The sequence below is a fragment of the Syngnathoides biaculeatus genome, chromosome 3 (assembly GCF_019802595.1).
Source record: "Syngnathoides biaculeatus isolate LvHL_M chromosome 3, ASM1980259v1, whole genome shotgun sequence".
Taxonomy (NCBI): domain Eukaryota; kingdom Metazoa; phylum Chordata; class Actinopteri; order Syngnathiformes; family Syngnathidae; genus Syngnathoides; species Syngnathoides biaculeatus.
Genome location: NC_084642.1, coordinates 38,128,041 through 38,155,411, shown reverse-complemented (window position 1 = coordinate 38,155,411; position 27,371 = coordinate 38,128,041). Strand labels below are relative to the sequence as shown.

At 43.0% G+C, this 27,371-nt stretch overlaps 1 protein-coding gene and 1 long non-coding RNA gene across 9 annotated transcripts in view; one reads left to right on the top strand and one right to left on the bottom strand.

Annotated features, from left to right (window-relative positions):
• The window catches only part of slc22a18 (solute carrier family 22 member 18), a 47,727-nt gene that overhangs the window by 4,758 nt on the left and 15,598 nt on the right, over positions 1-27,371 (top strand). For 2 of the 6 annotated variants that reach the window (XM_061815717.1, XM_061815716.1), the window contains exons 2-3: positions 18,804-18,901; positions 18,994-19,139. In XM_061815717.1, the coding sequence (XP_061671701.1) occupies positions 18,804-18,901; positions 18,994-19,139 (244 nt within the window). Of the gene's footprint in view, positions 1-18,344; positions 18,902-18,993; positions 19,140-27,371 lie in introns of all 6 variants that reach the window. The other 4 variants (XM_061815721.1, XM_061815720.1, XM_061815718.1 and 1 more) reach the window with 4 other exon arrangements.
• On the bottom strand, positions 107-27,371 carry LOC133498626 (uncharacterized). 3 transcript variants are annotated; one of them, XR_009794377.1, is made up of 3 exons: positions 27,287-27,371; positions 6,190-6,345; positions 107-3,658 (listed from the first exon to the last, which is right to left on the bottom strand). It is a non-coding gene; the product is annotated as an uncharacterized LOC133498626 (long non-coding RNA). The 3 variants fall into 3 exon arrangements; XR_009794375.1 differs by lacking the exon at positions 27,287-27,371 and adding an exon at positions 27,000-27,262; XR_009794376.1 differs by lacking the exon at positions 27,287-27,371 and adding an exon at positions 27,000-27,262 and having other exon boundaries at positions 6,190-6,333.

The following is a 27,371-nucleotide window of genomic DNA, read 5'->3' as shown; positions in this document are numbered from 1 at the left end:
CCAATCAGACATTAAGTAAAAAGGACAAAAAAGGAAGCAAAGACACAAGTTCAAGTCTCGCGAGGAGAGAGGAGAGGAACTGTCTCGTACAATTCACCACTGCACTCTCTGATTATCCTCTCCTCAGCACCTCTATTTATTTAGTTTTAAGACGCTCCTTATTTCCATGGATGTTATAAAAAGGAAACGACAAGCAAAACAGTTGGAAACAAGGTGTACATGTTTGTTCATGTGCGTGTGTGGAAGATTGCTGAATACATGTGTGGTCATCATTTGAAGAGTTTGTTTTCAAAACGAGACATGGCATTTTTTTCAGATTTACAAAACTCGCGCCAAAATTATCCATTCGGAGCTGGATAATTTTGGCGCGAGTTTCGTAAATCTGAAAAAAATGCCTATGTCTCGTTTTCAAAACAAACTCTTCATTTCTTTAACAAGCAGCAGTTCTAACAGTTCTGATAATTAGATGTTTTTGTTCTTGCTATCTCCTGCTCGGAGGGTGCCACGTTATCTAGAGCAGAGCAAAGCATTTCTTTATTGGAAGCAGATGTATGATAATTTTGATCACAATTATTCCTACATTTCCCGCCTGTTTATCCAACATTTGCTACCATGTTTTCTAGAGCAACCAAGCATTCTTCATTGCTGGCAGAGCAAAGCATTCTTCATTGCAGGCAGGAACAGTAACTGAATTGGAGCAGAGCAAAACATTTCTTCACTGCAGGCAGAAAATGTCACTCAATTATAGTTACAATTATTTTTACATTATCCTCCTGTTTATCCTACATGTGCTCAAATCCTCACATCATCTAATAGATCATCCTTTCGCCTTTATTCTACAGTCATATTTATGAAAACAAACAGTTACACTCGGAGGAAAATATAGTATTAATTACTTGTAATCTTCTGAATCAGAGAACAGGTCTGTAAGAGAAGTCATAACATCATCATCGTGGTCAACAACATCACTGTCATTACCCTGTTGTGCCAATAGTGGATATATTTCTCCCAATTTTGAATTTGTCGGGGCAATAGCAGTGGTTATAAATCGGTTAGGTAATGCCCTTATGCAGGGAATACGACAACATCCACACAATGTAAGAATAGCTGCAAACACAGCTTATAGAAACTAGGACAGAGATCACCAAGTTTTTATATTTGCCAAATATTTTTTCCCACCACTCAGACCAGGCTGATGTGTTCACGCCAGACTGCTCCTTCATCTTGTGGTTCAGGGTGTGGAGGCCTTGAATGGCCCTTGTGAGTGACGCATCAGGTGCTGTGTTATTTGGAATAAACGTACAACACTGGTTACCGAACATGGCGCAGACGCCACCCTTCTCGGCCAGGAGCATTTAGTAGTTTGTTCAGATAATTCTTGGCAGTCATGTTGTTAATCCCTCGTCAGGGAGTGGTAGATGGGTAGCTGGGTTCTTTCCAGTGTGAGGTGTGGCTGAGATAAGCAATATGGCTATGCGTGATAGATGTCTAGCTGGGGACAAATAGGTCATATTGGTCTGTAGCAGTAGGGCTGACACGGCCTGTGGCACCCTGAGTGTTAGTGGGTGAAAAAGCACAATGGAGAACTACTCTCAACAGCCATTTTGGGCTGCAACCACAGCCCTGACGCAATGAGGAAGTGCACATGCTACACTATCCAATTTGGATGAGAAATGTGCCACTGGTCACATTTTTTCTCCATAGGTTTGAGTCAGTACTGATGTCATATATTCTCCTTTGCAATCTACCATTTGAACAAAATGTTTTGAATAGTCAGGTAATGCTAAGGCTGTACTTGACAGCAAAACTTGCTTTATCTCACAAAACGCCCGCTCTGCCCCAGCTGTCCCATTTTATTTGGGATCCCAAGTAAATGTCAGGTTCACCAATCAGACATTCATTAAACAGGACAAAAAAGGAAGCAAAGACACCAGTTCAAGTCTCGCGAGGAGAGAGGAGAGGAACTGTCTCGTACAATTCACCACTGCACTCTCTGATTATCCTCTCTTCAGCACCTCTATTTATTTAGTTTTAAGATGCCCCTTATTTACATAGATGTTACAAAAAGGAGACGACAAGCAAAACAGTTTGAAACAAGGTGTACATGTTTGTTCATGTGCGTGTGCATGTGTGAAAGCTTGCTGAATACATGTGTGGTCATCATTTCTTTAACAGGCAGCAGTTCTAACAGTTCTGATGATTAGAAGTTTTTGTTCTTGCTATCTCCTGCTAGGAGGCTGCCACGTTATCGAGAGCAGAGCAAAGCATTTCATTATTGGAAGCAGATGTATGATAATTATGATCACAATTATTCCTACATTTCCCCCCTGTTTATCCTACATTTGCTACCATGTTTTCTAGAGCAGAGCAAAGCATTCTTCATTGCAGGCAGAGACAGTAACTGAATTGGAGCAGAGCAAAGCATTTCTTCACTGCAGGCAGAAACAGGAACTGAATTGGATTAGAGCAAGGCATTTCTTCATTGCAGGCAGAGCAGTAACTGAATTTGAGCAGAGCAAAGCATTTCTTCATTGCAGTCAGAAGCAGTTACTTAATACTATTTACAATTATTTCTACGTTATCCTCCTGTTTATCCTACATTTGCTCAAATCCTTAAATCATCTATTAGATCACCCTTTCGGCTTACACTCGGAGGAAAATATAGCACCAATTACCTGTAATCTTCTGGATCAGAGAACAGGTCTGGAAGAGAAGTCATAACGTCATCATCGTGGTCAACAATATCACTGTCATTACTCTGTTGTGCCAATAGTGGATATAGTTCTGCCAATTTTGAATTTGTCGGTGCAATAGCAGGGGTTATAAGTTGGTTAAGTGATGGCTTTATGCAGGGAATACAACAACATCCACACAATGCAAGAATAGCTGCAAACAGCGATAGAAACTAGGACAGAGAACACCAAATTTTTAGATTTGCCAAACTTTCTTTTTCTTTGTTCACTAATGTTATTTGAAATGAGGTTGCACCTCTTATCTTAAGAGTGGTAGGCATAGTTGACTGAGTATAATTATTGGTTCTGCTGTTATGGGTTTTTGTCAGCTTTACAGGTGTCCAAAAGTAGCATATGAACAAAAATATTACGGCATATTATTTAGCCATTTTGAAGTCATGTCGACCAAGTCAGCCCTAAATGAGTCAAGTGTCTTTTAAATCTTCACCAGCCTTCAGGTATTTTCAGATACAAAAAATCTGCACCCACCGTATGCTGGTCTTTGCTCACCTTTCCCTTTGAGTGACTCAGCTGACCTTTTACAGTGTGTAAGGTGTATCCACGTGTTTCTTTCTGCTATTTTGTCCATGTCATTCAGCTCTTGCTCAGTCTATACCCGTGTTCAGATAAAACTACATGTACGGTAGATGTTAATTCATAGACATGGGATGAATAAACAAATGGCAGTAATAAGGTTATGAAAGCACAGTAACTTGTCAATTTTTTTTTTTTTTTGATGGTGTCGTGCAAGGATGTCGAACTCATTTCTCTTGAGGGCCACGTTGTAGTTCGGGTTTTCCCTCAGAGGGACATTTTGAGTGAAGGCAGCGTGTTATGGTGTTGATATCTGCACTGTGGCTGGGTGGCAACCAGTTTCCGGTGTAGTCTGCCGCTGCCCGAAGTTAGCTGGGATTGGCTCCAGCTCTCTTTCCGAATAAATGCAGAAGGGTTGCGTCAGGAAAGGCATCCGGCATAAAAAAAAAATCAAAAAGACAGTTACTGCCGCACCACCATGACGGTGGCACAAAAATGGCTTCACACATCAATGCTGATAAAATTCCCAATTTGTTTCTAGTCCTATCAAATTGATGCATGTGACATTTCCTAGTGACACGCCATTAGAAAACAGTTTTTTTGTTTTTCAAGAGAAGTTAACGGATACACAGAATCCCCAAACTTTATTTTTATTTTTTTTTTGCATTCGTTATCAATTAATAGCATTGGTATTATCTCTGGATCCGTGCAAACAACACAATCTTTTGGACACGTTTTTTGTATGTAGTTATCCAATTTGTATTTTTTTATCTATTTTTTTTTTTTGGGGTGGGACCTTGAGTGGTTCCCACAGGTACCACTCGAACAGAAAAATGAAAATAACGGGTAGTGTTTTCATCCAACGCCCAACAGCAAAATTTAACTGTTTAGTCACCATTATGACAGCAGTCTCACTCCCATGTGTAACCGGACTACAGCGACCTTGGCAGTGGGAATGAGAACAGCTATCTTACAAGTGGCCAATAAAAACAAATTAGTTTTGTTTGTGTTAACAATGGTTTCAAAAGCAAAAACTTTCCTACAATGAACAAATGAACTCAAGTAACCCTTTTTGCAGTTTTTTAAGCTGTTTGGGGTTAATAACTCCTGAAAGGGACCCACTTGTGTGTTTTTTTTTCCCTTCATCATTCATCTATCTCTCATTGTGTGGAAATTTTTGGTAATTTGTACGGTCTCCCCAACAGTGTTTTGAATGGAATGAGACCTTTACGTGCTTGTAATGTATATATAGTTAGACTAAATCTATCATTGTGTCCAAATTGCCCCTACGTGTGATTGTGAGTGCGGCTGTTTGTCTCCATGTGACCTGCAGTTGGCTGGCAACCAGGTCAGGGTGTACCTCGCCTCCCGCCCGTCGACACCCGGGACAGGCTCCAGCCCTCCCCGCGACCCTTGTGAGGATAAGCGTCTAAGAAAATGGATGAAGGGATGAATGGATGTGTAGCTTGAGGAAACTGACCACGTTTTAGATGCACATTCCCTTGTGGATTATGTCGCACACAGATCAAACAAGCCCTCCAAAAAAGTTTTTTTGCATAAAATTTAAATCCATGGATCATGTAATGCCTTTGTACAAGGGCTACCATTCCCCCTGAGACTTCCCATGGCTCAAGATTGCCGCCTACTTAAAAAATGTTTTTGGTAGAATTTTTTTTATATCTGTGCTGACATAATTCCCATTTTGTAATGTAGTACCTTATTTTTTCCACATTTTTAGTTCTGCTGGTTACTTTGTTATTGCATTTTGTTTAACACATCATCTTAAAGTATGTCTTCATTTGTTACATGGTCAGCTAATCCCATCAAGGTTTTGGCTGCTGCTTCTTTTGCTGTTTTATCTGTCAATCCATTTCCTAATGATTCTTTGTCTGTATTTGATGTGTGTACTGAACATTTACATATGGCTATTTCTTTTGGTAATTGAACTACTATGAGCAAATTTTGTAGTAGCTCTGCATGTGTCACTGTGTTCCCTGTAGTTGTCGCTATTCCTCTATTTTTCCAGTATTGTCTGTGTAGATTGTGATACCACCGTGAATACAGCAGCATCTGGTCTCAGATTGTTTAAGACTGTCCAATAAGATATTGTCTGTACAGTTCAGTCATCCCAATCCAAATCTTGTTCTTTTTCTGTCCAATCAGGATTATTTCGTACTGCCAAAACAAATTGTCCCAAACGCTTCCACTCCCGTTGTAATGACGTGTGTGGTGGTGTCCATTCCTTGTGTAGTGCATTTAGTTTGTCAGTCAGTCTTGTTCCTGTCACCACGACTGATATACCATCTGAGTACAGATAATCATGATTTTGTCTGGTGTGGGCTGCATCCTGCAGGTTAACTATATATATTTTTTGTGTGTGTGTCGAGCTGGCCAGCAAAGTCATATTGTGTTATCCACAAATTTAGATGTTTTATTTTAGTAGGACATTTGCTTTCTACAAACTTCTAGTCCTTACACATCATTATTATTATTTTTTTCAGATGTTGTGTTTCAACTATTTTGCTATTTATCAACTATTTTGCTATTTGTTTTTCTCCTGTTGGAGTCAGTGGTTCACCTCGGGTGACTATACTGACTTCCCCCTGAACAGGGTGACAATTACGTTTTGTTTGTGGTAATTCTCAAGCTTCTAGCACAAGTGGCGGAGAATTCTTACCTCTGCATCCTCAAACAGTTGTCACTCAATTTCCTGTTCAAATGAGGTAGCGAACCTCCACTCACACTTTTACACATGCACATGTTTCACGGAGCTCACGTACAGGACACACCTTGCCCTTTTCTCAGTTTTATAGACTAATTAGTCTACTCAATAGTGACTAATATTGTCGAGGTTTTCGTTCTGCCGCAGTCATCCAGACGCGCATTCACTCATTCCTCATGAGTGTGGGAGTTTCCTACTCACCAGAGATGTCTTCACTTCCTTCGGCTTCTCGTCAACCCTCAGCCTCCAGACGCAAAGTCGAGGCTCAGTCCCGGAAAAGGTCTCAAGTGCCGTGGCCACAGTCTTTGCCTGGACGTCGACTCGGCCCCTGGAAACCTCCGGTTTCTTCAGATCCAGCTCGAAGGACCAAGTAAATATCAGGTTCACCAATCAGACATTCATTAAACAGGACAAAAAAGGAAGCAAAGACACCAGTTCAAGTCTTGCGAGGAGAGAGGAGAGGAACTGTCTCGTGCAATTCACCACCGCACTGTCTGATTATTCTCTCCTCAGCCCCTCTATTTATTCAGTTTTAAGGCGCCCCTTATTTACATGGATGTTACAAAAAGGAGACGACAAGCAAAACAGTTGGAAAGAAGGTGTACATGTTTGTTCATGTGGGTGTGTGGAAGATTGCTGAATACATGTCTGGTCATTTCTTCAACAGGTAGCAGTTCTAACAGTTTTGATGATTAGATGTTTTTGTTCTTGCTATCTCCTGCTCGGAGGCTGCCACGTTATCTAGAGCAGAGCAAAGCTTTTTTTTATTTGAAGCAGATGTATGATAATTATGATCACAATTATTCCTACAGTAGCCCTTTCCAGCCATGTGGAGTTGTACAATTTTGTCTCACGTGTCTTTGGACAGGTCTTTGGTCTTGGCCATTTTACAAGTTTGAACAACTTCAGTGATAAGGTCGGATGGAAACATCCATCCATCCATTTCTTAGCCGCTTAACTTCACAAGGGTCGGGGGGAGTGCTGGAGCCTATCCCAGCTGTCAACAGGCAGGAGGCAGGGCACACTCTGAACTGTTTACCAGCCAATCACAGGGCACATAGAGACAAACAGCCGCACTCACAATCACACCTCGGGGCAATTTAGAGTGTCCAATTAATTACCGTTTTTTCACCAAGAGGATTGGCAATTTCTCCGTAGCCCTTTCCAGCCGTGTCGAGTTGTACAATTTTGTCTCCTGTGTCTTTGGACAGCTCTTTGGTTTTGGCCATGTTACAAGTTTGAGTCTTACTGATTGTATGGGGTGGACAGGTGTCTTTATGCAGCTAACGACCTCACACAGGTGCATCTGATTCAGGATAATACATGGAGTGGAGGTGGACTTTTAAAGGCAGACTAACAGGTCTTTAAGAGTCAAAATTCTAGCTGATAGATAGATGTTCAAGTACTTATTTGCAGCTGTATCATACAAATAAATTGTTTAAAAATACATTGTGATTTCTGGATTTTTCTTTTTAGATTATCTCTCTCACAATGGACATGCACGTGCAATGAAAATTTCAGACTCCTCCATGATTTCTAAGTGGGTGAACTTGCAATATAGCAGGGTGTTCAAATACTTGTTTTCTTCACTGTATAGGAAGTCCTCGGATTACGAACGAGTTCCGTTCATGTACTGGTAATGTAACTCGAATTTCGTTGTAAGTTGGATTTCACCGATAAAGTCAGAATTTACGTCAAAATACTTTGTATAAAAACAAATACATTGAAATAAACAAATAAGATGCTGTACATACGATTACTGCTGAAAGGTGGATGGAAAAGAAGAAGGAGAGGCTGGTCCTCAATCCATAACATAAATAGCGTCTCCATCTCAACAAGTTTTAAAGAATGTTATTTTGTGATCTGTGTATCCGACACAGGAACGAACCCCTCACATGCGCTAAAACATGGGCTTTGTCTTAAATAATTTTTACCACGGTCGACCGACTGAAGCCTTGCTCTTTACAGATGTTCATCCGTCTCTGTCATTTCGCTGATCTTTTTATGATCTTGAGCTTCATTTCCATGGTAATTGATTTTCTTTTGGGTGTAGAAGCATTGCTAAAAGACACAGCTTTCTTCTTTGGGGCCATAATGTCGAAAAAGGAGGACGAAAAATGTGAAGATACTCACAGTGCACTAACACGTACAAGCACTATGCACATCAGCTTGACAAAATGGCGGATGTGGGACAGGCGTTGTAAAGTCTCAGCATTTTAAGTCGAGACCATTTTAACCCAAGGACTCCTTGTGTGTTTGTGTTTGTATATCTGTCCATCCATTTTCTTTGGCGGTTATCCTCATGAGGGTCACGGGGAGTGCTTAAGTCTATCCCAGCTGTCAACGGGCAGGAGGCAGGGTACACCCTGAACTGGTTGCCAGCCAATCGCAGGGCACATTGAGACAAACAGCCACACTCACAATCACACCTAGGGGCAATTTAGAGTCTCCTATTAACGTTGCATGTTTTTTTTGGATGTGGGAGAAAACTGGAATGCCCAGAGAAAACCCACACAGGCACGGGGATCGAACCCTGGACCTCAAAACTGTGAGGGCAATGCTTTACAAATGCTCCACCGTGCCGCTTGTGTATGTATATATACTGTATATATGTATAAAATGTAGCCATATGGGGGCATAAGCCAGTGCAATCTATTGACCAGTCCCAAGGACGGATAAATGCAGAGGGTTGCATCAGGAAGGGCATCCAGCATAAAAATGTGCCAAACAAGTATGAGCGTTCATCTAAAGAAAACCATACCAGATCGGTCATGGCCGAGTTAACAATGCCCACCCCCCGGCACCATTACCCTGCAGGGCGTCAGTGGAAATAAATTCAGCTACTGTGGGTCGTATGGAAGCAATTTGGTGAGATGGCTGTGGAGTTTTTGACCAACTTATTCAACAGAATACTAGCGGGCAAGAAGATCCCTGAAGAATGGAGGAAAAGTGTCCTAGTTCCCATTTTTGTTTGTATCTGTGGGAATTATAGAGGAATAAAGTTGATGAGCCACAGAATGAAGTTATGGGAAAGAGTGATGGAGGCTAGACTCAGGACAGTTGTAAGTATCTGCAAGCAACAGTATGGTTTTATGCCTAGAAAGAGGACCACAGATGCATTATTTGCCTTGAGGATGCTTGTGGAAAAGTACAGAGAAGGTCAGAAGGCGCAATACAATCTAGAGAAAAGCCTATGACAGAGTACCAAGAGAGGAACTCTGTGGTACTGCATGCGTAAGTCTGGTGTGGCGGAGATATATGTCAGAATAGTACAGGACATGTATGAGGACAGCAGAACAGTGGTGAGGTTTGCTGTCGGTGTGACAGAAGAATTTAAGGTGGAGGTGGGACAGCATCTGGGATCAGCTCTTAGCCTCTTCCTGTTTTCTGTGCCAATGGATAGGCTGACAGATGAGGTAGGACTGGAATGCCCTTGGACCATGATATTCACAGATGACATTGTGATCTGCAGTGTAAGCAGGGAGCAGGTGGAAGAACAATTAGAAAGATGGAGGCATGCACTGGAAAGGTGAGGAATGAAGATTAGCCGAAGTAAAACAGAATATATGTGCTTGAATGAGAAAAGTGGAGGGGGAAGAGTGAGGCTACAGGGAGAAGAGATAGCAAGGGTGGATGACATCAAATATTTGAGGTCAACAATCCAGCGCAATGGTGAGTGTGGTAAGGAAGTGTAGAAATGGGTCCAAAGAGCTTCGAAGAGCTGGCGGAAGGTGTCTGGTGTGTTATGTGACAGAAGAGTCTCTGCTAGGATGAAGGCCAAAGTTTTTAAAACAGTGGTGAGGCTGGCCATGATGTGCGGATTAGAGACAGTGGCACTGAAGAGACAAGAGGAAGCAGAGCTGGAAGTGGCAGAAATGAAGATGTTGATGTTCTCGCTATGAGTGAGCAGGTTGGATAGGATTGGAAATGAGCTCATTAGAGGGACAGCCAAAGTTGGATGTTTTGGAGACAAGGTTCGAGAGAGCAGACTTTGATGGTTTGGACATGTCCAGAGGCGAGAGAGTGAGTATATTGGTAGAAGGGTGCTGAGGATGGAGCTGCCAGGCTGTTTCCCATAATTGTTAAAGCACCAGCAAAGCTATATGAATTCTGGTGTCCTTGTTGGGTTCAAACACGGAGTTGCTTGCTGACTAGCTTGGACTCTGGATAGTAGCTCTCGACATGGTTTCTTTCTGCTTTCCCCTGCAGGATATTTTGATGCAAACACAGTATGGCATGTGTCGAAGTGGCGCTCTATATATGAGTGTTTCAGCGTTACAATTTTATCATTACAAATTAGACAGAGACACAGCAGAACCGTCTTTCTCCACAAAGGCGATGTCCTCTGTCCATTCTTGCTGAAAACTATGGTACTCATTGTAATGCTTTGTTCGGGTAATTGCTGAACTTTTTTTTTTTTTTAAGGTACTCGTTAGTTCTTCGACAAAAGAACACTGTAACGGGAGGTGATTGATGCAGTTTTGCTGGAGTGGGATTAAAGAGAAAGCCACGTATGAAACTGAAGAACTGGTATCGCCCCGTTATTCTTAGATTGCATTATAGTACCTCTCGTATACAGCAACATCATAACATGGTGTCAGAATGACAGTCGTATAACTACAGACTCTTGGGGGAAAAAAAAAAAGAACGAAGACGACGAGGAATTGTCTACGATGGAGGCGTTTGGTGTCCTACCCCGTGGATGGACTGGAAGTCATTCAACTTACCAGATACGTGGCGGAGATTCAAAAAACACTTTGATATTCACGGGACCCCTTAAAAACTGAGCTAAGGAGGTGAAGTGCAGTTTCCTCCTGCTGTGGATCATCGATAAAGGATGGGATGTCAGCAACACCTGAACACTGACCGGAGACGAAGTTAAGTTGCTAAAAACATATTCCGATAAATTCTTTGATTACCTCACTCCAAAAGCAAACCTCATATTTGCTCGATATACATTTCCCGAGAAGACCCCATGGTAACAGTGAGTCATTTGAGCACATTGTGACAGTGTCGAAAATTCTATCACTATGCAAAACCAAGTCCCACACCCCAGGTAAAATAGTGCACAGAGAAATCCATACAGTTCAAAAACATGATGAGGAAGATGACCCGGAGCTGTGTGTGGACACTGTCACTACAGAGAAGGATGATGAGGAAAGTGTATACGGAGCTATTGGTTTGGTGTCACAGAAGAGAAAATTAACTTTTAAGTTAGATACCAGTTAACAAGTAAGCATTATACCAGTAAAAGACTTTAATATGTTGATACCTAATACACAATTGATGACTGCTGACCGCAAGTTAACAGGTTATGGCAACATGCGCTGGAAGTGAATGGCTACAGCAAACTATCAAGCACATACAAAGCAAGGTCGACAACAGAGAGGTTCTATATAGCGAACTGCAAATGTCTGCCAATCCTTGGGTTAGGGTTAGTGTCAAAGCTTACAAAGCCCTGGGCCTCACCAAAGTGGTGTATGTGTTCAACTGTGAAAAAGCAAAGAGCATCCAGTCAGACCACATCCTTGATGAATGTTCAGATATTTTCAAAGGCATTGGCACATTCCCAGACAAGTCCAGTTTTAGAATTTACCCTAATGTAGCACCAGTTGTTTGCACACCACGAAGTGTACCATTTGCCCTTAGGGAGCATCTTAAGACAGAGTTAGACAACATGGAAAGGGACGGAATAATATGCAAGATGACAGAGCTTACCAAATGGGTTAATGCCCTGGTAGTGTGTGAAAAGCCAAAGACACAAACTTAGGGTGTGCCTTGACCCAAGACCTTTAAACAAAGCAACAATGAGGCCACACTACTCCCCTACCCACATTGGAGGGTGTGACATCCAAGTTACGAGGGGCAAAGTATTTCAGCACCTTGGATGCAAGATCCGGATTTTGGGGCATCGAGTTAAGCGAGAAGTCCTGAATGTTCACAACGTTCAACACATTATATGGAAGGTATCTTTTCCTCGGGCTGCCCTTCTGCATCATTTCTGCCCTGGACGAATTCCACGGTAGAGTGGTGTATGAAGGCCTGACTCGAGTCTTGTGCATTGTGGACAACATCATTGTGTTTGGAAAAACAAAGCAGGGGCACAACACCAACCTCCGAACCGCGCTCAACTGCACCAGAGAGAAGGGCATGCGCCTGAACCCAGACAAGTGCCACATCTGTGTTTCTGAGGTGAGTTACTTTGACGAGCCGGCGGTCTGAAACCTGACCCACTCAAGGTGAAAGCCATCAGAGACATGCCACCACCAACTAGTGAGGCAGAGCTAGAAACTGTGCTTGGCATCGTTAACTACCTGGCAAGATTTGCACCCAATCGAGCTGATGTGTGTGCACCACTCGGACAACTGCTTAGGAGTTCAAGTGGAACACTACGCATGAAAATGCATTGCAGAAGATAAAGGAGATCATCATAGTGGAGCCGAGGCCAGTGTCGGCCTATTTTGATCCTGAAAAAAAAGTAACACTACAAGTGGATGCATCAAAACATGTCGTGGGTGAAACCATCATGCAGAAAGACAGGCCAATTCTGTACGCATCTAAGCTGCTCACCACCACAGAACAAAATTACACACAAATCGAAAAGGAATTGCATGCAATCCTGTATGGGTGTAAGAGGTTCCACAAATATTTCTACGGGTGAAACATCACTGTGTAATCAGACCACAAATCATTGGAGACCATTTGCCGAAAACCCCCAGCTCTTGCTCCGCCGTGCTTACAGGACATGATGCTTGCATTGCAAAAATACAGCATAGATCAGGCAAAAAGATTCCAGTGGTGAACACACTGTCGAGAAAATCGTGGATGAAGAGGACGAGTCTCTATCTGAGGCTATGGAGACACAAATCCACACTGTCATCAGCACAGCCCCAGTGAGTGCTGATAGGCTGGATAAATCAGGACACAGACAGCTCAGGATGAGCCGCTCTCCACTCTGATGCAAGTCATTTGGTCAGGCTGGCCAGAAACCCGAAAACAATGTCACCCACTCATCAGTGATTACCCAAACCACCGGTGATGAGATCACAGAAGTTGATGGGATCCTGCTAAAGGGTGAGAAAATAATAATTCCACACAAGCTCAGACCACACATGCTAAAATGCATTCACATAGGACATCTTGATGTCGAGGAAAGCAAACAAAGGGCAAGAGACATGATGTTTTGGCCAGGGATCGGACAACAGATTAAAGAAACTGTGAAAAAGTGTGACATACAAAGGGACTGAACCCTAAACATTCCTGAACTGATTCCCTGACAACAAACATCAACAAATGCACACCCTCATCCCAATCTTTCTCTGTCTCAAAACAATAAGTCTTGATCATATCAAAGTTTTATCAAAGTTTGATGAAACCTCTCTAATGCTCCCTACGATTCTGGATGATAAGCACTGGACTCAACCTGTTCTATGCCCATCTGATACATTGCTTGTTGAAACACCTTGGACATAAAATTTGAGCCCTGATCAGACTGGACAACCTTTGGCAACCCAACTAAGGTGAAAATTTTGATCAAAGCCTTAATGATCACAGGAGCAACAATCCGATGGCTAGGAATAGCCTCCGGAAATGTGGTAGAAGCACACATGATAGTGAGAAGATACTGGTTTTTGGCAACAGGCCAACACAATCAATGATAACACGACTGAAAGGTTCCTCGAAAGCCGGTATAGGTCTAAAAGGAACAGGAGGAATTTTCCGATTTGGTTTACCAACAACTTGGCATGCATGACAAATTACCAATTAATATCTATAATGCCAAATTGACTCATTTGAGAACAAAGCGTATTTAAAAAAACAAAATAAACCGTCTCTCGCAGAGAAGTTTATGTGTGGCAGCAATACGCTTCCGTGTACGGAGGAGCCGTCTCCCTGTCTTTTTTTCCAATCATTGTTAATGAATGTGAGTTTGTGTAAAACCAGGGGTCATTTATTTAAATATTGGCATTTGTATGCAATACCATGTGAAAAGACCAAAAAAGATCAATAGATTTCGGCAATTAAACATGATGGATGGTGCCCAACCAAATACACAGACCTGTGTAGCGATCATTTAATTTCAGGTAGGAATTATTCTTCTCAATCTCAAATGACCAATAAGTATTTATAATGCCAAATTGACTAATTTGAGAACAAAGTGTATTTAAGAAAAGAAAATAAACCGTCTATCGCAGAGAGGTTTATGTGTGCCAGCGATACGCTTCCATGTACGGAGGAGCCATCTCTGTCTTTTTCTCCCCCCAATCATAGTTAATGAATGCGAGTTTGTGTAATTTATTTAAACATTGGCATTTGTATTGAAAAAAAAAATCTGAGTGGCTCCATCACTGTGTGGGATTTATTCTTTATTGAGAACAGATCCAGCAACGAAGTATTTATATGCATCCAGAATTTTATATGCTTTCAAACTCCTTTGTGTAAATCTTGACGACTTACTCACCACATACATGTGTAGATCCAGTTGTCCAAGACAAGCGGAAGCAGGTTAACGGTCCACTTTCTTATCGCCGAAAACATTGAGTTCGGCATTAAAGGGGAAATCACTTGTTTGCATTAACAATGTATCCAATAGGTCATGTACATACACATACACAGCCGTGAGCAGCACAGCTCCAGGGCTCGAGGGAGCCGTGAGTTCACTCCCCGAGCCGTGCGAGCAAGCTCCGGGGCTCAGGGGAGCCATGAGCTTACTCCCCGGCGAGCAAGCTCCAGGGGTCTGGGAGTGAGACTCACGGCTGTGCCGCTTGCAAATGTGTATGGAAGTATTCCTCCGTCTTTCCGATCAACCAAGCGGCCGAGCAGCTCAATGCTGTGCCGCTCACGGCTATGTATGGAAATATTCCTCCGTCTTCCCAATCATCCGAAACTGCTATTTCTTCATTAGATGAGGATAAATCCAATAAATCAGCGGCGGGCCTAAACGGTGTCCCATGTAATCGAGCCTTTGTTGCGGGACGTAACACGTCACATCTACGCACATAAGTCATGTGACTCGCAAAAATGGCAGCACCCTTGAAAATTTGTAGTTGGCGATAAAAATCATCTGAAAACACTCTTAAATGAGAGAGGATTTAACAGCACATTGCCAAAATAGAGTACATATTACATGACATTTTGGATACGTTGTTAATGCAAACCAGTGGATTCCCCCTTTAAATATGGGACCTCTATGTCTTTATTTTTTCCACGTTTAGTATCACTTTCTAAATGTTTAACGGTATCGGACAAATCTCTGGGCGTCGTGCTATAAAACATTTTTGTTTCGTCTCAACGGACTTAGCATTGAACAATGCTTTGTTTGACCGGCAATATTGCCAGTCACGTGATTTCGGTGACGTAGGTGCATGAGCTCTATACTTCATCAAAACGCCGTTTTGGAAGTAATAACAAACTGGAACCTTAATAGCCTCTTCAAAAGAAACAACATTGATTACTAACTTCTGCAGCTCAACATCATCACTCTGTGCACTAATAACTTGCTTTCTTGACAAAATGTGATCGCCACAAAACAAATTTTTAGACTTATCAGTAGGACCTAAAGAGTTACTCCCCTTCGAAGATAAGTCCTCAGCCTCAGAAGCTAAAGAATGAACCATAAATGTATTTGATAAATAACAAATGGAATCATTCGGCAAAGAAGTCTTGGAAGGAATGTCTTTTGACATCGAACGAGTCACTGCACAAAATAAAAAACTACCCGGAAAGTCACACTCCAACTTCTCTGTACTGGGTGAACACTCTGGAGAAACAGTGACAATAGGATCAGCGCCAACTCGATCGTAGCCGATCAACAAATCAACACCCGGAACTGGAGAGTCAAGAACACAAACCTTGATGGTGTCAGAAAGCAGATCTGAAGTCAAATTCACAATATGCAAAGGAGCAAGAAAACAGCCACTTATACCCTTAAGAATAACATTTGAGTTAGCCAAAGACGGGACAGAAAAAGACAAAACATCCCTCAAAATCAGAGATTGCAGCGCTTCAGTGTCCCTGAGAATAGTAACGGGCCTTCGGGTAGAATTATCTCCCATAAGTGAAACCGAACCATTGTGAATAAAAGGTAAATACTTCTCCGGAACTTCAGAATCTGAAAGTTCATTGTCAGAGTCAAAACTCTCCTCAGAACCATCTAGCAAGGAAGGCTGAGGTCTGATAGATACACAAGCATTTGAGGAACGAGTGGACTGATTTTTGTATTTGAGCTTTTTGCAAGCTGAAATCAAGTAACCAAGCTTCTTACAATAGGCACTGAAGACTATTTTACTTTTATTGCACTTTCATTATTTGCTTAAATATGACCTTATACATTTAATCAACAGATAAAGCGTTGCCCATTTGCTAGTCGGACAAGGATGTGTTGTGGAGCCGGTGGTTGTCCTTGATCTTTGTACGCAGAAAACCGTCTGGCGCCATCCTCCTATCCCAGGCATTGCCGTGGAGACGAAAGACACGAGATAATGAGCGGAAAGTTACCATCCCTGCCCAGGATCTGACTGCGGGGGGGCAGCCACTTTTACCATGGACCCATACATATGAAAACCTTGTGTTACTGGGCAGCTTTTGTCTTCTTCTTTGGCTATCCTGCCAGAAGACACACGTCTCGTGTGCGGCAGATACCGAGATAAGACCCGGATGTCTGTACTGCACATTCCTTTGTAATAAATCCATATGCTGTTAGCTTTTTCTAATCATTGGTCACATCTTCCTCGATTCGTGAACACGTAGGGTCCAAACTCGCAAATCCTTACAGCACAGACAGGACTTTGAACCTGAGAATTTGAACCTGCCTTTTCACCACTTAACCCTGTATGATAAGCAGTCTTTTGGCGACTGCAACTCGAATTACAACTTTAGATTGAAAGAGCTAGACGAAGGACAGACAGACTTCGTCACATGACCTATGTGGGCGTATGTGACGTGTTACGTGCCATTCCAAACACCCGATTACATGGGAAACCAGTGATGCCCAGCACTGATTTCTCGGATTTATCCTCATCTGATGAAGAAATAGCAGTATCGGTTGATCGGGAAGATGGGAGGAATACTTCCATACAGAACGGCGGAGCCGTGAGCTCGCTCTGCTGGGAAGCTCGCTCTGCCGAGCGCCGGAGCCATGAGCTCGTTTCCCGCCGAGCCAGGAGTTCGCTCAGCCGGGGAGCAAGTTCACGGCGCGACTGTAAATAATGTTGAATATCTGCATGGTTCGTCGGGCGAAATGATCCGGAGTCAGACGAGCTCACTCCACTGAGCAAGCTTCCCAGCTGAGTGAACTCCTGGTTCGGCAGGGAGCGAGCTCACGGCTCCAGCGCTCAGCAGAGCAAGCTCCCCAGGAGAGCGAGCTCTGGGGCCTGGCGGGGAGCGAACTCATGGCTGTGCCGCTCGGCTGAGCTCAGCTCACAGCTTCGCCGCTCGGCAGCATTCTTTACACCCACATGGTCAAATCTGTATGGAAGTATTCCTCCATCTTCCCGATCAACCGATCGGCGGAGAGCAGCTCATGGCTGTGCCGCTCACGGATGTGTATGGAAGTATTCCTCCGTCTCCCCAATCAACCGTTACTGCTATTTATTCATCAGATGAGGATAAATCTGAGAAATCAGCGCTGGGCATAAATGGTCTCCCATGTAATCGGGCGTTTGGAACGGCACGTAACACGTCACATACGCCCACGTAGGTCTTGTGACTAAGTCTATGTCTGTCCTTCATCTCTCTCTGTCAATCTGAAATTGTAATTCCAGTTTCATCAACCAAGGCCAAAACATCAGGAACAAAAGGTTTATCATCAATGTAATGACTCAGAACAATTTTCAAAATTTGAAATTTTCTCATAGCAAGTTTGGCATTAAGTCGGAAATGAATAACAAGTTGCAAAAGATCAGACTTGTGCAAATCACAGACTGATTCACGGTAGGGGACCTAATAAAGTGCTCAAGTTTAAACTCCATTTTGCTGGCTTCACAGTTTAAGTTGCAAATGTGCAGAAAAAATTATCGAACGCTTTTAAATAGATGTCTCAAATGTCAAATGAATTTGATCCCAGATGAGCCCCCAGTTTTGTTATGTGTGAATTTAGACTAACATCCCCTGTGCTCAAACCACCAAAATGCGACAAGGCAATTATATTGTGTTTAAGACAATTTAATCACACACAACAATACAACACAAACACGATAAAATAGCTAACACAAAAAAGAAGTTCAAAGACAGTGTAGTCGAGCCAAAACTGCGAATAGTCACCAACATGGAACGAATCTTCCCAAACAGGCAAATGTTCTTTCCACTGGGTAGTCCAATTTAGCCAATGTTCCCAAACAGGCAAATGTTCTTTCCAGCAGATATTCCAAGTTAGGGAATGTTCCAGAGATGTCCAAAGATGAAAGGCAGCAGGAGTCGGTGTAGTTGGTCAGAAACAGCGTACTTTATCCCAGAGCAGCGGTGAGGTCATAAGCCCCGTCGACCGTCTTTCACATCCTTATATAGGCACTCCTCGGAACATTCCAGACTTCCGCATCACAAAAGATCCACGTCATAATGACTTTCTGACATTATATTCAAACCCAAGAGCTAGTTTATTTCTAGCCTCATTGTGTGTCTTTTGATGTAGTACTGTAAATATTTGACCACCAATGATGTTATTTAAATTAAAAAAAAACGTGTCAGCGGAGTCAGACACACAACACATAATCAGATCAGACTACTAGATAAATTTGGCCCTTCATGATTACACTACGTCAATAAAAGCTTTTCACTATAAATGTTCAAGTTTGAAAAATGTTTTGTGCTTTTCACAGTATTTGGCAAAGAAACTGGGCTTTGACACTTTGTGGTTTGGTTATTTGCAAACCATGGTTGGTCTCATCCAGCTGTTTGCAGGTCCTTTGTTTGGAAGGTAAGTACAGGCAAGCTTCGTTTAGATGCTTCACGAGCTTTGTCATGAGCAACCAAAACAGGTATTGTAATGTTTCCTTTCTTGTATGGCAGGTTTGCAGATGTTATTGGGGCCCGGGCAGCACTGTCATTGGCATGCGCTGCAAATATAGTTTTCTTCATTCTGCTGGCTGAAGCAGACTCATTTGTCATGCTTTTTCTCCAAAAACTCCCCACTGTTTTAATGCATGTCCAACCAGGTGAGTCAATTTTGTATTTCAAATCTCATCCACCAGTGTGCTTGTATCACACGTTGAATTTTTGTTCCATAATTTCCTATATCATCCTTCATTGTACCTCAACAGTCATTGTTATGAGTGAATGAACAAAACACATGAATGACCATTTCGAGTACAGTACAGTGATAGTGTTTCAGTCGAACACTGTAGAGATTCCTATGACTTCAGTTGTCTACTAGATGTCACCATCACTGAAGCCTTGAAGCTTTTAATAATTTATGGCACAATTTTAGGAAAGCCTCAAAGCCCATTGATACCCGCGCATGTGGTGTATGACGTCATTGCGGCTCTCCTGCACCTAGTTTGTATTTGTACTCGAGCACAACCCACAGGCGTAGTTTTGTAAATATGCTGCAGTTCTTCTCCAAGTCACAGGTGTCGCTACAGCTGGTATTGGGTGGGATGCCATAGGGTGAAATTTCCACAGCACGTATTGGTCATTTCCGGGAGCCGATTTTACTTTCCTTTCTGTAACAAGGAACAAAGCAACAACAATGGCGACCGTGTAACACTTTCAGCTTGAACCAATGGACGTACAGTGAAGAAAATAAGTATTTGAACTCTCTGCTACATTGCAAGTTCTCCCACTTAGAAATCATGGAGAGATCTGACATTTTCATCGTAGGTGCATGTCCATTGTGAGAGAGATAATCCAGACATTATAATATATGATTTTTTTAACAATTTATTTTTGTGATACAGCTGCAAATAAGTATTTGAACACCTGAGAAAACCAATATTAATATTTGGTACAGTAGCCTTTATTTGCAATTACAGATGTCAAATGTTTCCTGTAGTTGTTCACCAGGTTTGCACGCACTGCAGGAGGGATTTTGACCCACTCCTCCACACAGATCTTCTCTAGATAAGACCTGTTTCTGGGCTGTCGCTGAGAAACACAGCATTTCAGGTCCCTCCAAATATTTTCTATTGGTTTTAGATCTGTAGACTGGCTAGGCCACGCGAAAACCTTGATATGCTTCTTATGGAGCCACTCCTTGGTTTTCCTGGCTGTGTGCTTCGGGTCATTGTCACGTTGAAAGACTCAGCCACGACCCATCTTCAATGCTCTGACTGAGGGAAAGAGGTTGTTCCCCAAAATCTCACAATACATGGCCGCAGTAATCCTCTCCTATACAGTGCAGTCGTCCTGTCCCATGTGCAGAAAAACACCCCCAAAGCATGATGCTACCACCCCCATGCTTCACAGTAGTGATGATGTTCTTGGGATGGAACTCATCATTTGTCTTCCTCCAAACACAGTTAGTGGAATTATGAACAAAAAGTTCCACTTTGGTCTCATCTGACCACAAAACTTTCTCCCATAACTTCTCTGTATCATCCAAAAGGTCATTGGCAAACTTTCGATGGGCTTTGACATCTGCTGGTCTAAGCAGGGGAACCTTCCGTGCCATGCATGATTTCAAACCATGACGTCTTAGTGTATTACCAACAGTCACCTTGGAAACGGTGGTCCCAGGTCTTTTCAGGTCATTGACCAAGTCCTGTCGTGTGGCCCTGGGCTGATTCCTCATCTTTGTAAGGATCAATGAGACCCCACGAGGTGATATCTTGCATGGGGCTCCATTCTGATTGAAATTGACTGTCATGTTTCGCTTTTTCCATTTGAAGAGTTTGTTTTCAAAACGAGACCTAGGCATTTTTTTCAGATTTACGAAACTCGCACCAAAATTATCCATTCAGAGCTGGATAATTTTGGCGCGAGTTTCGTAAATCTGAAAAAAATGCCCATGTCTCGTTTTGAAAACAAACTCTTCATTTTCTAATGATTGCTCCCACCGTGGACCTCTTTTCACCAAGCTGCTTGGCAATTTCTCCGTAGCCCTTTCTAGCCATGTGGAGTTGTACAATTTTGTCCCTGGTGTCTTTGGACAGCTCTTTGATCTTGGCCATGTTACAAGTTTGAATCTTACTGATTGTATGGGGTGGACAGGTGTCTTTATGCAGCTAATGACCTCACACAGGTGCATCTGATTCAGGATAATACATGTAGTGGAGGTGAACTTTTAAAGACGGACAAACAGGTCTTTGAGGGTCAGAATTCTAGCTGATAGACGGGTGTTCAAATAGTTATTTGCAGCTATATCACACAAATAAATTGTTAAAAAATCACATGTTGTGATTTCTGGATTTTTCTTTTTATATTATCTCTCTCACAGTGGACATGCAACGAGGATGAAAATTTCAGACCCCTCAATGATTTCGAAGTGGAAGAACTTGCAATATAACAGGGTGTTCAAATACTTATTTTCTTCACTGTAAATGAATAGATGGTACGTTTGATTGTGCTGCAAAATCTATCCGGAAGGCGGCCTGATGGTGCAGGTGTAGAGTGTTGGTCTCACAGTTCTGAGGACTGGGGTTCAAATCCTGGCCCCGCCTGTGTAAAGTTTGCATTTTTTCCCCGTTCTCGTCCCCGTGGGTTTTCTCTGGGCAGTCCAGTTTCTTCCAATATCCCAAAAACATGCATTAATTAAAGAATCTATGTTCTCCCCAGGTACGGTTGTGAATGTGACTGTTGTCTGTTTCCATGTGCTCTGCGATTTGCTGGCAACCAGTTCAGGGTATACCCTGCCTCCTGCCCATTGGTAGCTGGGAATGGCTCCAGCACTCATGCAACCCTCGTGAGGATAAGCAGGTCAAAAAATGGATGGATGGATTTATTGGGAGGTCAGTGGCTTAGGTGGTACGTTGAGTAGGGAAGAACTGTGAGTACGTCATCACAGCCTGTGACTAAAATGAACCAATCACAAGAGATGAGCTCTGTGTTTTTTTCCACGCAGCAATATTGTTTGACATGTGCACAGCAATCTACACAAAGGTGCTACCCTGGTGGGAATGGTAGGTCAAGTGATGTGTTGTCGATTGCGGTACTATAAATTGGCCTGAATTGCTTCACATGCCCACCACTACCAAAAATACAGTAGAAAATACAATAGTAGGAAATAAAAACCATATTCAATCCATTTTCTTAGCCACTTATCCTTACAAGGGTCGTGGGGAGAGCTGGAGCCTATCCCAGCTGTCAACAGCCAGGAGGCGGGTTACACTCTGAACTGGTTGCCAGCCAATCACAGGGCACATAGAGACAAACAGCCGCACTCACAATTACATGTAGGGGAAATTTAGAGTGTCCAATTAATGTTGCATGTTTTTGGGAAGTGGGAGGAAACCGGAGTGCCTGGAGAAAACCCACGCAGGTACGAAGAGAACATGCAAGCTCCACACAGGTGGGTCCAGGTTTGAACCCAGGACCTCAGAACTGTAAAGCCAATGCTTTTCAGCTGAACCACCGTTCCACCGCCCATTTTCAAACAAATTATTTGTTTAAGATCCTTTGTAAATGCAGCCCTATGGGGGCACAAACCAGTGCAATCTGTAGGCCCGGATAAATGCAGAGGGTTGCGTCAGGAAGGGCATCCAGCATAAAAACTGTACCAAACAAATATGAGCGTTCATCGAAAGAATCCCATACTGGATCGGTCGTGGCCCGGGTTAACAACGCCCACCTCCGGCACTGCTAACCTGCAGGCCGTTGGTGGAAATTCAGCTCCTGTGGGTCGAAGACAAAGAAGAGGAGGAAACCAGATCCGTCGTCAGAAGAAAAAGAGGAATCAGAGATTCTACGACTGAGTGTAGGGACTTTGAATGTTGGGACTATGACAGGAAAAGCCCAGGAGTTGGTTGACATGATGATTAGGAGAAAGGTTGATGTACTGTGTATCCAAGAGAGCAGGTGGAAAGGTAGTAAGGCTAGAAGTTTAGGAGCAGGGTTTAAATTATTCTACCACTGAGTAGATGGGAAGAGAAATGGAGTACGAGTTATTTTAAAGGAAGAGCTGGCTAAGAATGTCTTGGAGGTGAAAAGAGTATCAGATCGAGTGATGAGACTAAAATTTGAAATTGAGGGTGTTATGTATAATGTGGTTAGCGGCTATGCGCCACAGGTAGGATGTGACCTTGAGTTGAAAGAGAAATTCTGGGAGAAACTAGATGAAGTAGTTCTGAGCATCCCAGACAGCGAGAGAGTTGTGATTGGTGCAGATTGTAATGGACATATTGGTAAAGGAAACAGGGGCAATGAAGAAGTGATGGGTAAGTACGGCATCCAGGAAAGGAACTTTGAGATACAGATGGTGGTGGACTTTGCAAAAAGGATGGAGATGGCTCTAGTGAACACTTATTTCCAGAAGAGGGAGGAACATATAGTGACCTACAAGAGCGGAGGTAGAAGCACGCAGGTGGATTATATTTTGTCCAGACGATGTAATCTAAAGGAGGTTACCGACTGTAAAGTAGTGGTAGGGGAGAGTGTAACTCGACAGCATAGGATGGTGGTGTGTAGGATGACTCTGGTGGTAGGTAGGAAGATTAAGAAGACAAAGGTAGAGCAGAGAACCATGTGGTGGAAATTGAGAAAGGAAGAATGTTGTGCGGCCTTTCGGAAAGAGGTGAGACAGGCTCTCGATGGACAGCAGAAGCTCCCGGAAGACTGGACTACGACAGCCAAGGTAATCAGAGAGACAGGCAGGAGAGTACTTGGTGTCTCTTCTGGTAGGAAAGGGGAGAAGGAGACTTGGTGGTGGAACCCCAAAATACAGGGAGTCATACAAGGAAAGAGATTAGCGAAGAAGAAGTGGGACACTGAGGGGACTGAGGAGAGGCGAAAGGAGTACATCAAGATGTGACGTAGGGCAAAGGTAGAGGTGGCAAAGGCTAAACAAGAGGCATATGAAGACATGTACACCCGGTTGGACACAAAAGAAGGAGAAAAGTATCTCGACAGGTTGGCCAGACACAGGGATAGAGATGGGAAGGATGTGCAGCAGGTAAGGGTGATTAAGGATAGAGACGGAAATGTGTTGACTGGTGCCTGTAGTGTACTAAATAGATGGAAAGAATACTTTGAGAAGTTGATGAATGAAAAAAATGAGAGAGAGGGAAGAGTTGAAGAGGCAAGTGTGAAGGACCAGGAAGTGGCAATGATTAGTAAAGGGGAAGTCAGAAAGGCACTACAAAGGATGAAAAATGGAAAGCCAGTTGGTCCTGATGACATACCAGTGGAGGTATGGAAGCAATTTGGAGAGATGGCTGTGGAGTTTTTGACCAACTTATTCAATAGAATGCTAGCGGGCGAAAAGATGCCTGAAGAATGGAGGAAAAGTGTTCTCGTTCCCATTTTTAAGAACAAAGGCGATGTTCAGAGCTGTGGGAATTATAGAGGAATAAAGTTGATGAGCCACACAATGAAGTTATGGGAAAGAGTAGTGGAGGCTAGACTCAGGACAGAAGTAAGTATCTGCGAGCAACAGTATGGTTTCATGCCTAGAAAGAGTACCACAGATGCATTATTTGCCTTGAGGATGCTAGTGGAAAAGTACAGAGAAGGTCAGAAGGAGCTACATTGTGTCTTTGTAGATCTAGAGAAACCCTGTGACAGAGTACCAAGAGAGGAACTGTGGTCCTGCATGCGGAAGTCTGGTGTGGCAGAGAAGTACGTTAAAATAGTACAGGACATGTATGATTGCAGCAGAACAATGGTGAGGTGTGCCTTAGGTGTGACAGAAGAATTTAAGGTGGAGGTGGGACTGCTCTGAGCCCCTTCCTGTTTGCAGTGGTAATGGATAGGCTGACGGATGAGGTTAGACTGGAATCCCCTTGGACCATGATGTTCGCAGATGATATTGTGATCTGCAGTGAAAGCAAGGAGCAGGGGGGGGAACAATTAGAAAGATGGAGGCACGCACTGGAAAGGAGAGGAATGAAGATTAGTCGAAGTAAAACAGAATATGTGTGCATGAATGAGAGAGGTGGAGGGGGAAGAGTGAGGCTACAGGGAGAAGAGATAGCGAGGGTGGAGGACTTCAAATATTTAGGGTCAACAATCCAGAGCAATTGTGAGTGTGGTATGGAAGTGAAGAAACGGGTTCAAGCAGGTTGGAACAGCTGGCGGAAGGTGTCTGGTGTGTTATGTGACAGAAGAGTCTCTGCTAAGACGAAGGGGAAAGTTTACAAAACAGTGGTGAGGCCGGCCATGATGTACGGATTAGAGACGGTAGCACTGAAGAAACAACAGGAAGCAGAACTGGAGGTGGCAGAAATGAAGATGTTGAGGTTCTCGCTCGGAGTGAGCAGGTTGGATAGGATTAGAAATGAGCTCATTAGAGGGACAGCCAAAGTTGGATGTTTTGGAGATAAAATCGAGAGAGCAGACTTCGATGGTTTGGACATGTTCAGAGGCGAGAGAGTGAGTATATTGGTGGAAGGGTGCTGAGGATGGAGCTGCCAGGCAAAAGAGCGAGAGGAAAACCAAAGAGAAGGTTTATGGATGTGGTGAGGGAAGACATGAGGGCAGTTGGGGTTAGAGAGGAAGATGCAGAAGAAAGGCTCAGATGGAAAAAGATGACACGCTGTGGCGACCCCTAACGGGACAAGCCGAAAGGAAAAGAAGAGTTTAAGATCCTTTGTAACACGAGGATACCTCATGGCATACCGGTTGGAACTTTGTACTGTACACTGTGTAAGTTTTTCAGTTGTTGATGCCATGTCTCCTTTTATATACTGTAAGTTATCACCAGAATCGGCATTATTAACCAGGTATGTTATAAGACACACAAAGAAGTTGTCTCCGGTAGTTGGAGCAATTCTAGAATGACAACAAAGAGCCACAATGACGTAATATACATTTAGGTCATAACTAACAGGGGAGTGGAGAGTTAGAGTAATGATATTGTGATGATGCTCATCAAATGGCAATTGTGCAAATTATGTCCTGAAGCAATGTATTTTTGTCTATCGTTCATTGGTGGATTATGACCAATGTTCCCGCTAATTTTTCATCTGTCTGGGGATACAGACAAGATCCCTGAGCACACTTTGTGAGCAACATCAGAAGTGCTCACTGTGGTCACACACCAGTATCACACATCATCATAGAAAGTTTCATGGTTGATTAAAATAATCAAATTACAACAGCAATTTCCATTAGTTTGCTTTTAATATAACTCATCTGCCCAACTTACAGTTTTATAGCTGACCTGATTTTCCTCCCAGAATTTAATATATATGACTAGCATTTTGAGTCCCGTTATGTCTGCGCTCCAATCTACTATTAGGGTATGCCAGCGTGCATTTTTAAACTTACACATAGTCTCTTTCTGCACTATCTCATTGATTGAATTCACAAATTCAAAGTGATAGTTTTTCCTTCACCAGGTTTCTGGTATATTCACATACTTAGCCATGTGATTGTGGATTTGTTGAACTGACAGCATTCTTCTTTTTTCGGCTTGTGCTGTTAGGGGTCGCCACAGCGTGTCATCTTAGATGAACGCATATTTGTTTGGCACAGTTTTATGCTAGATGCCCTTCCTGATGCGTAGCTGGGGAGAGAAGCTCACAGCACCTGGTATTCCAAGGCGGTCTCCCATCCAAGTACTAACCAGGGCCAAACCCACTTAACTTCCGAGATCTGACGAGTTCTCAGGGTAGCATGGCCATAAGCGTTGAACTGACAGCATTTATGTATTCATTTTAATGCCAAGTAAAATATTGTCTGAGAAATTTAACTTGCTCAGGGTCAAATTCGTGTGTGTGTGTGTCAGCTAGTTCTTTTTCTCCCGGTCGTTTGCACTCTCTCACAATAATGTAGCAATCCTTTTTCCCATCTTGAGTCTTTGTATGATTGTATGATTTCTGCTGAATGTGGTGCTTGAGGTAGTCCAGCTTCCATTGACAACTTTAGCGTCGCTGCATGTTAGGCAGAGCACTTTTTCACACTCAAAAAAGAAAAGCTCTCACCCAGTTTTACCGCTTGTTCTTCTATTTGCACATACTCCGACAGCCATCCCATCTTAAAAGAACCGCAGTTCTTTTTTTCTTTGGTTTGGGAGCCGACGCATCACATTCACTACCCGCTTGTTTCGCCATGATATGGGGTTAACATGAGCATTACTGAACTCCACCGGACTGCTATTGTTATGGAGTGTGTACGAGCACAGCACATGCGCAAGTACTGTCAATGCCGTGATTGGTTGCGTAGTGTATTTGCATCGTATAGTATGATTCGCTAGAAGGCTGTCACTCACCGAATTACACAGCAAAATGATACAGGAAAAAACTTTATACATCAAATTAATTTGCAGTGCGTTAACTGCACCGAATAGGTTTTCT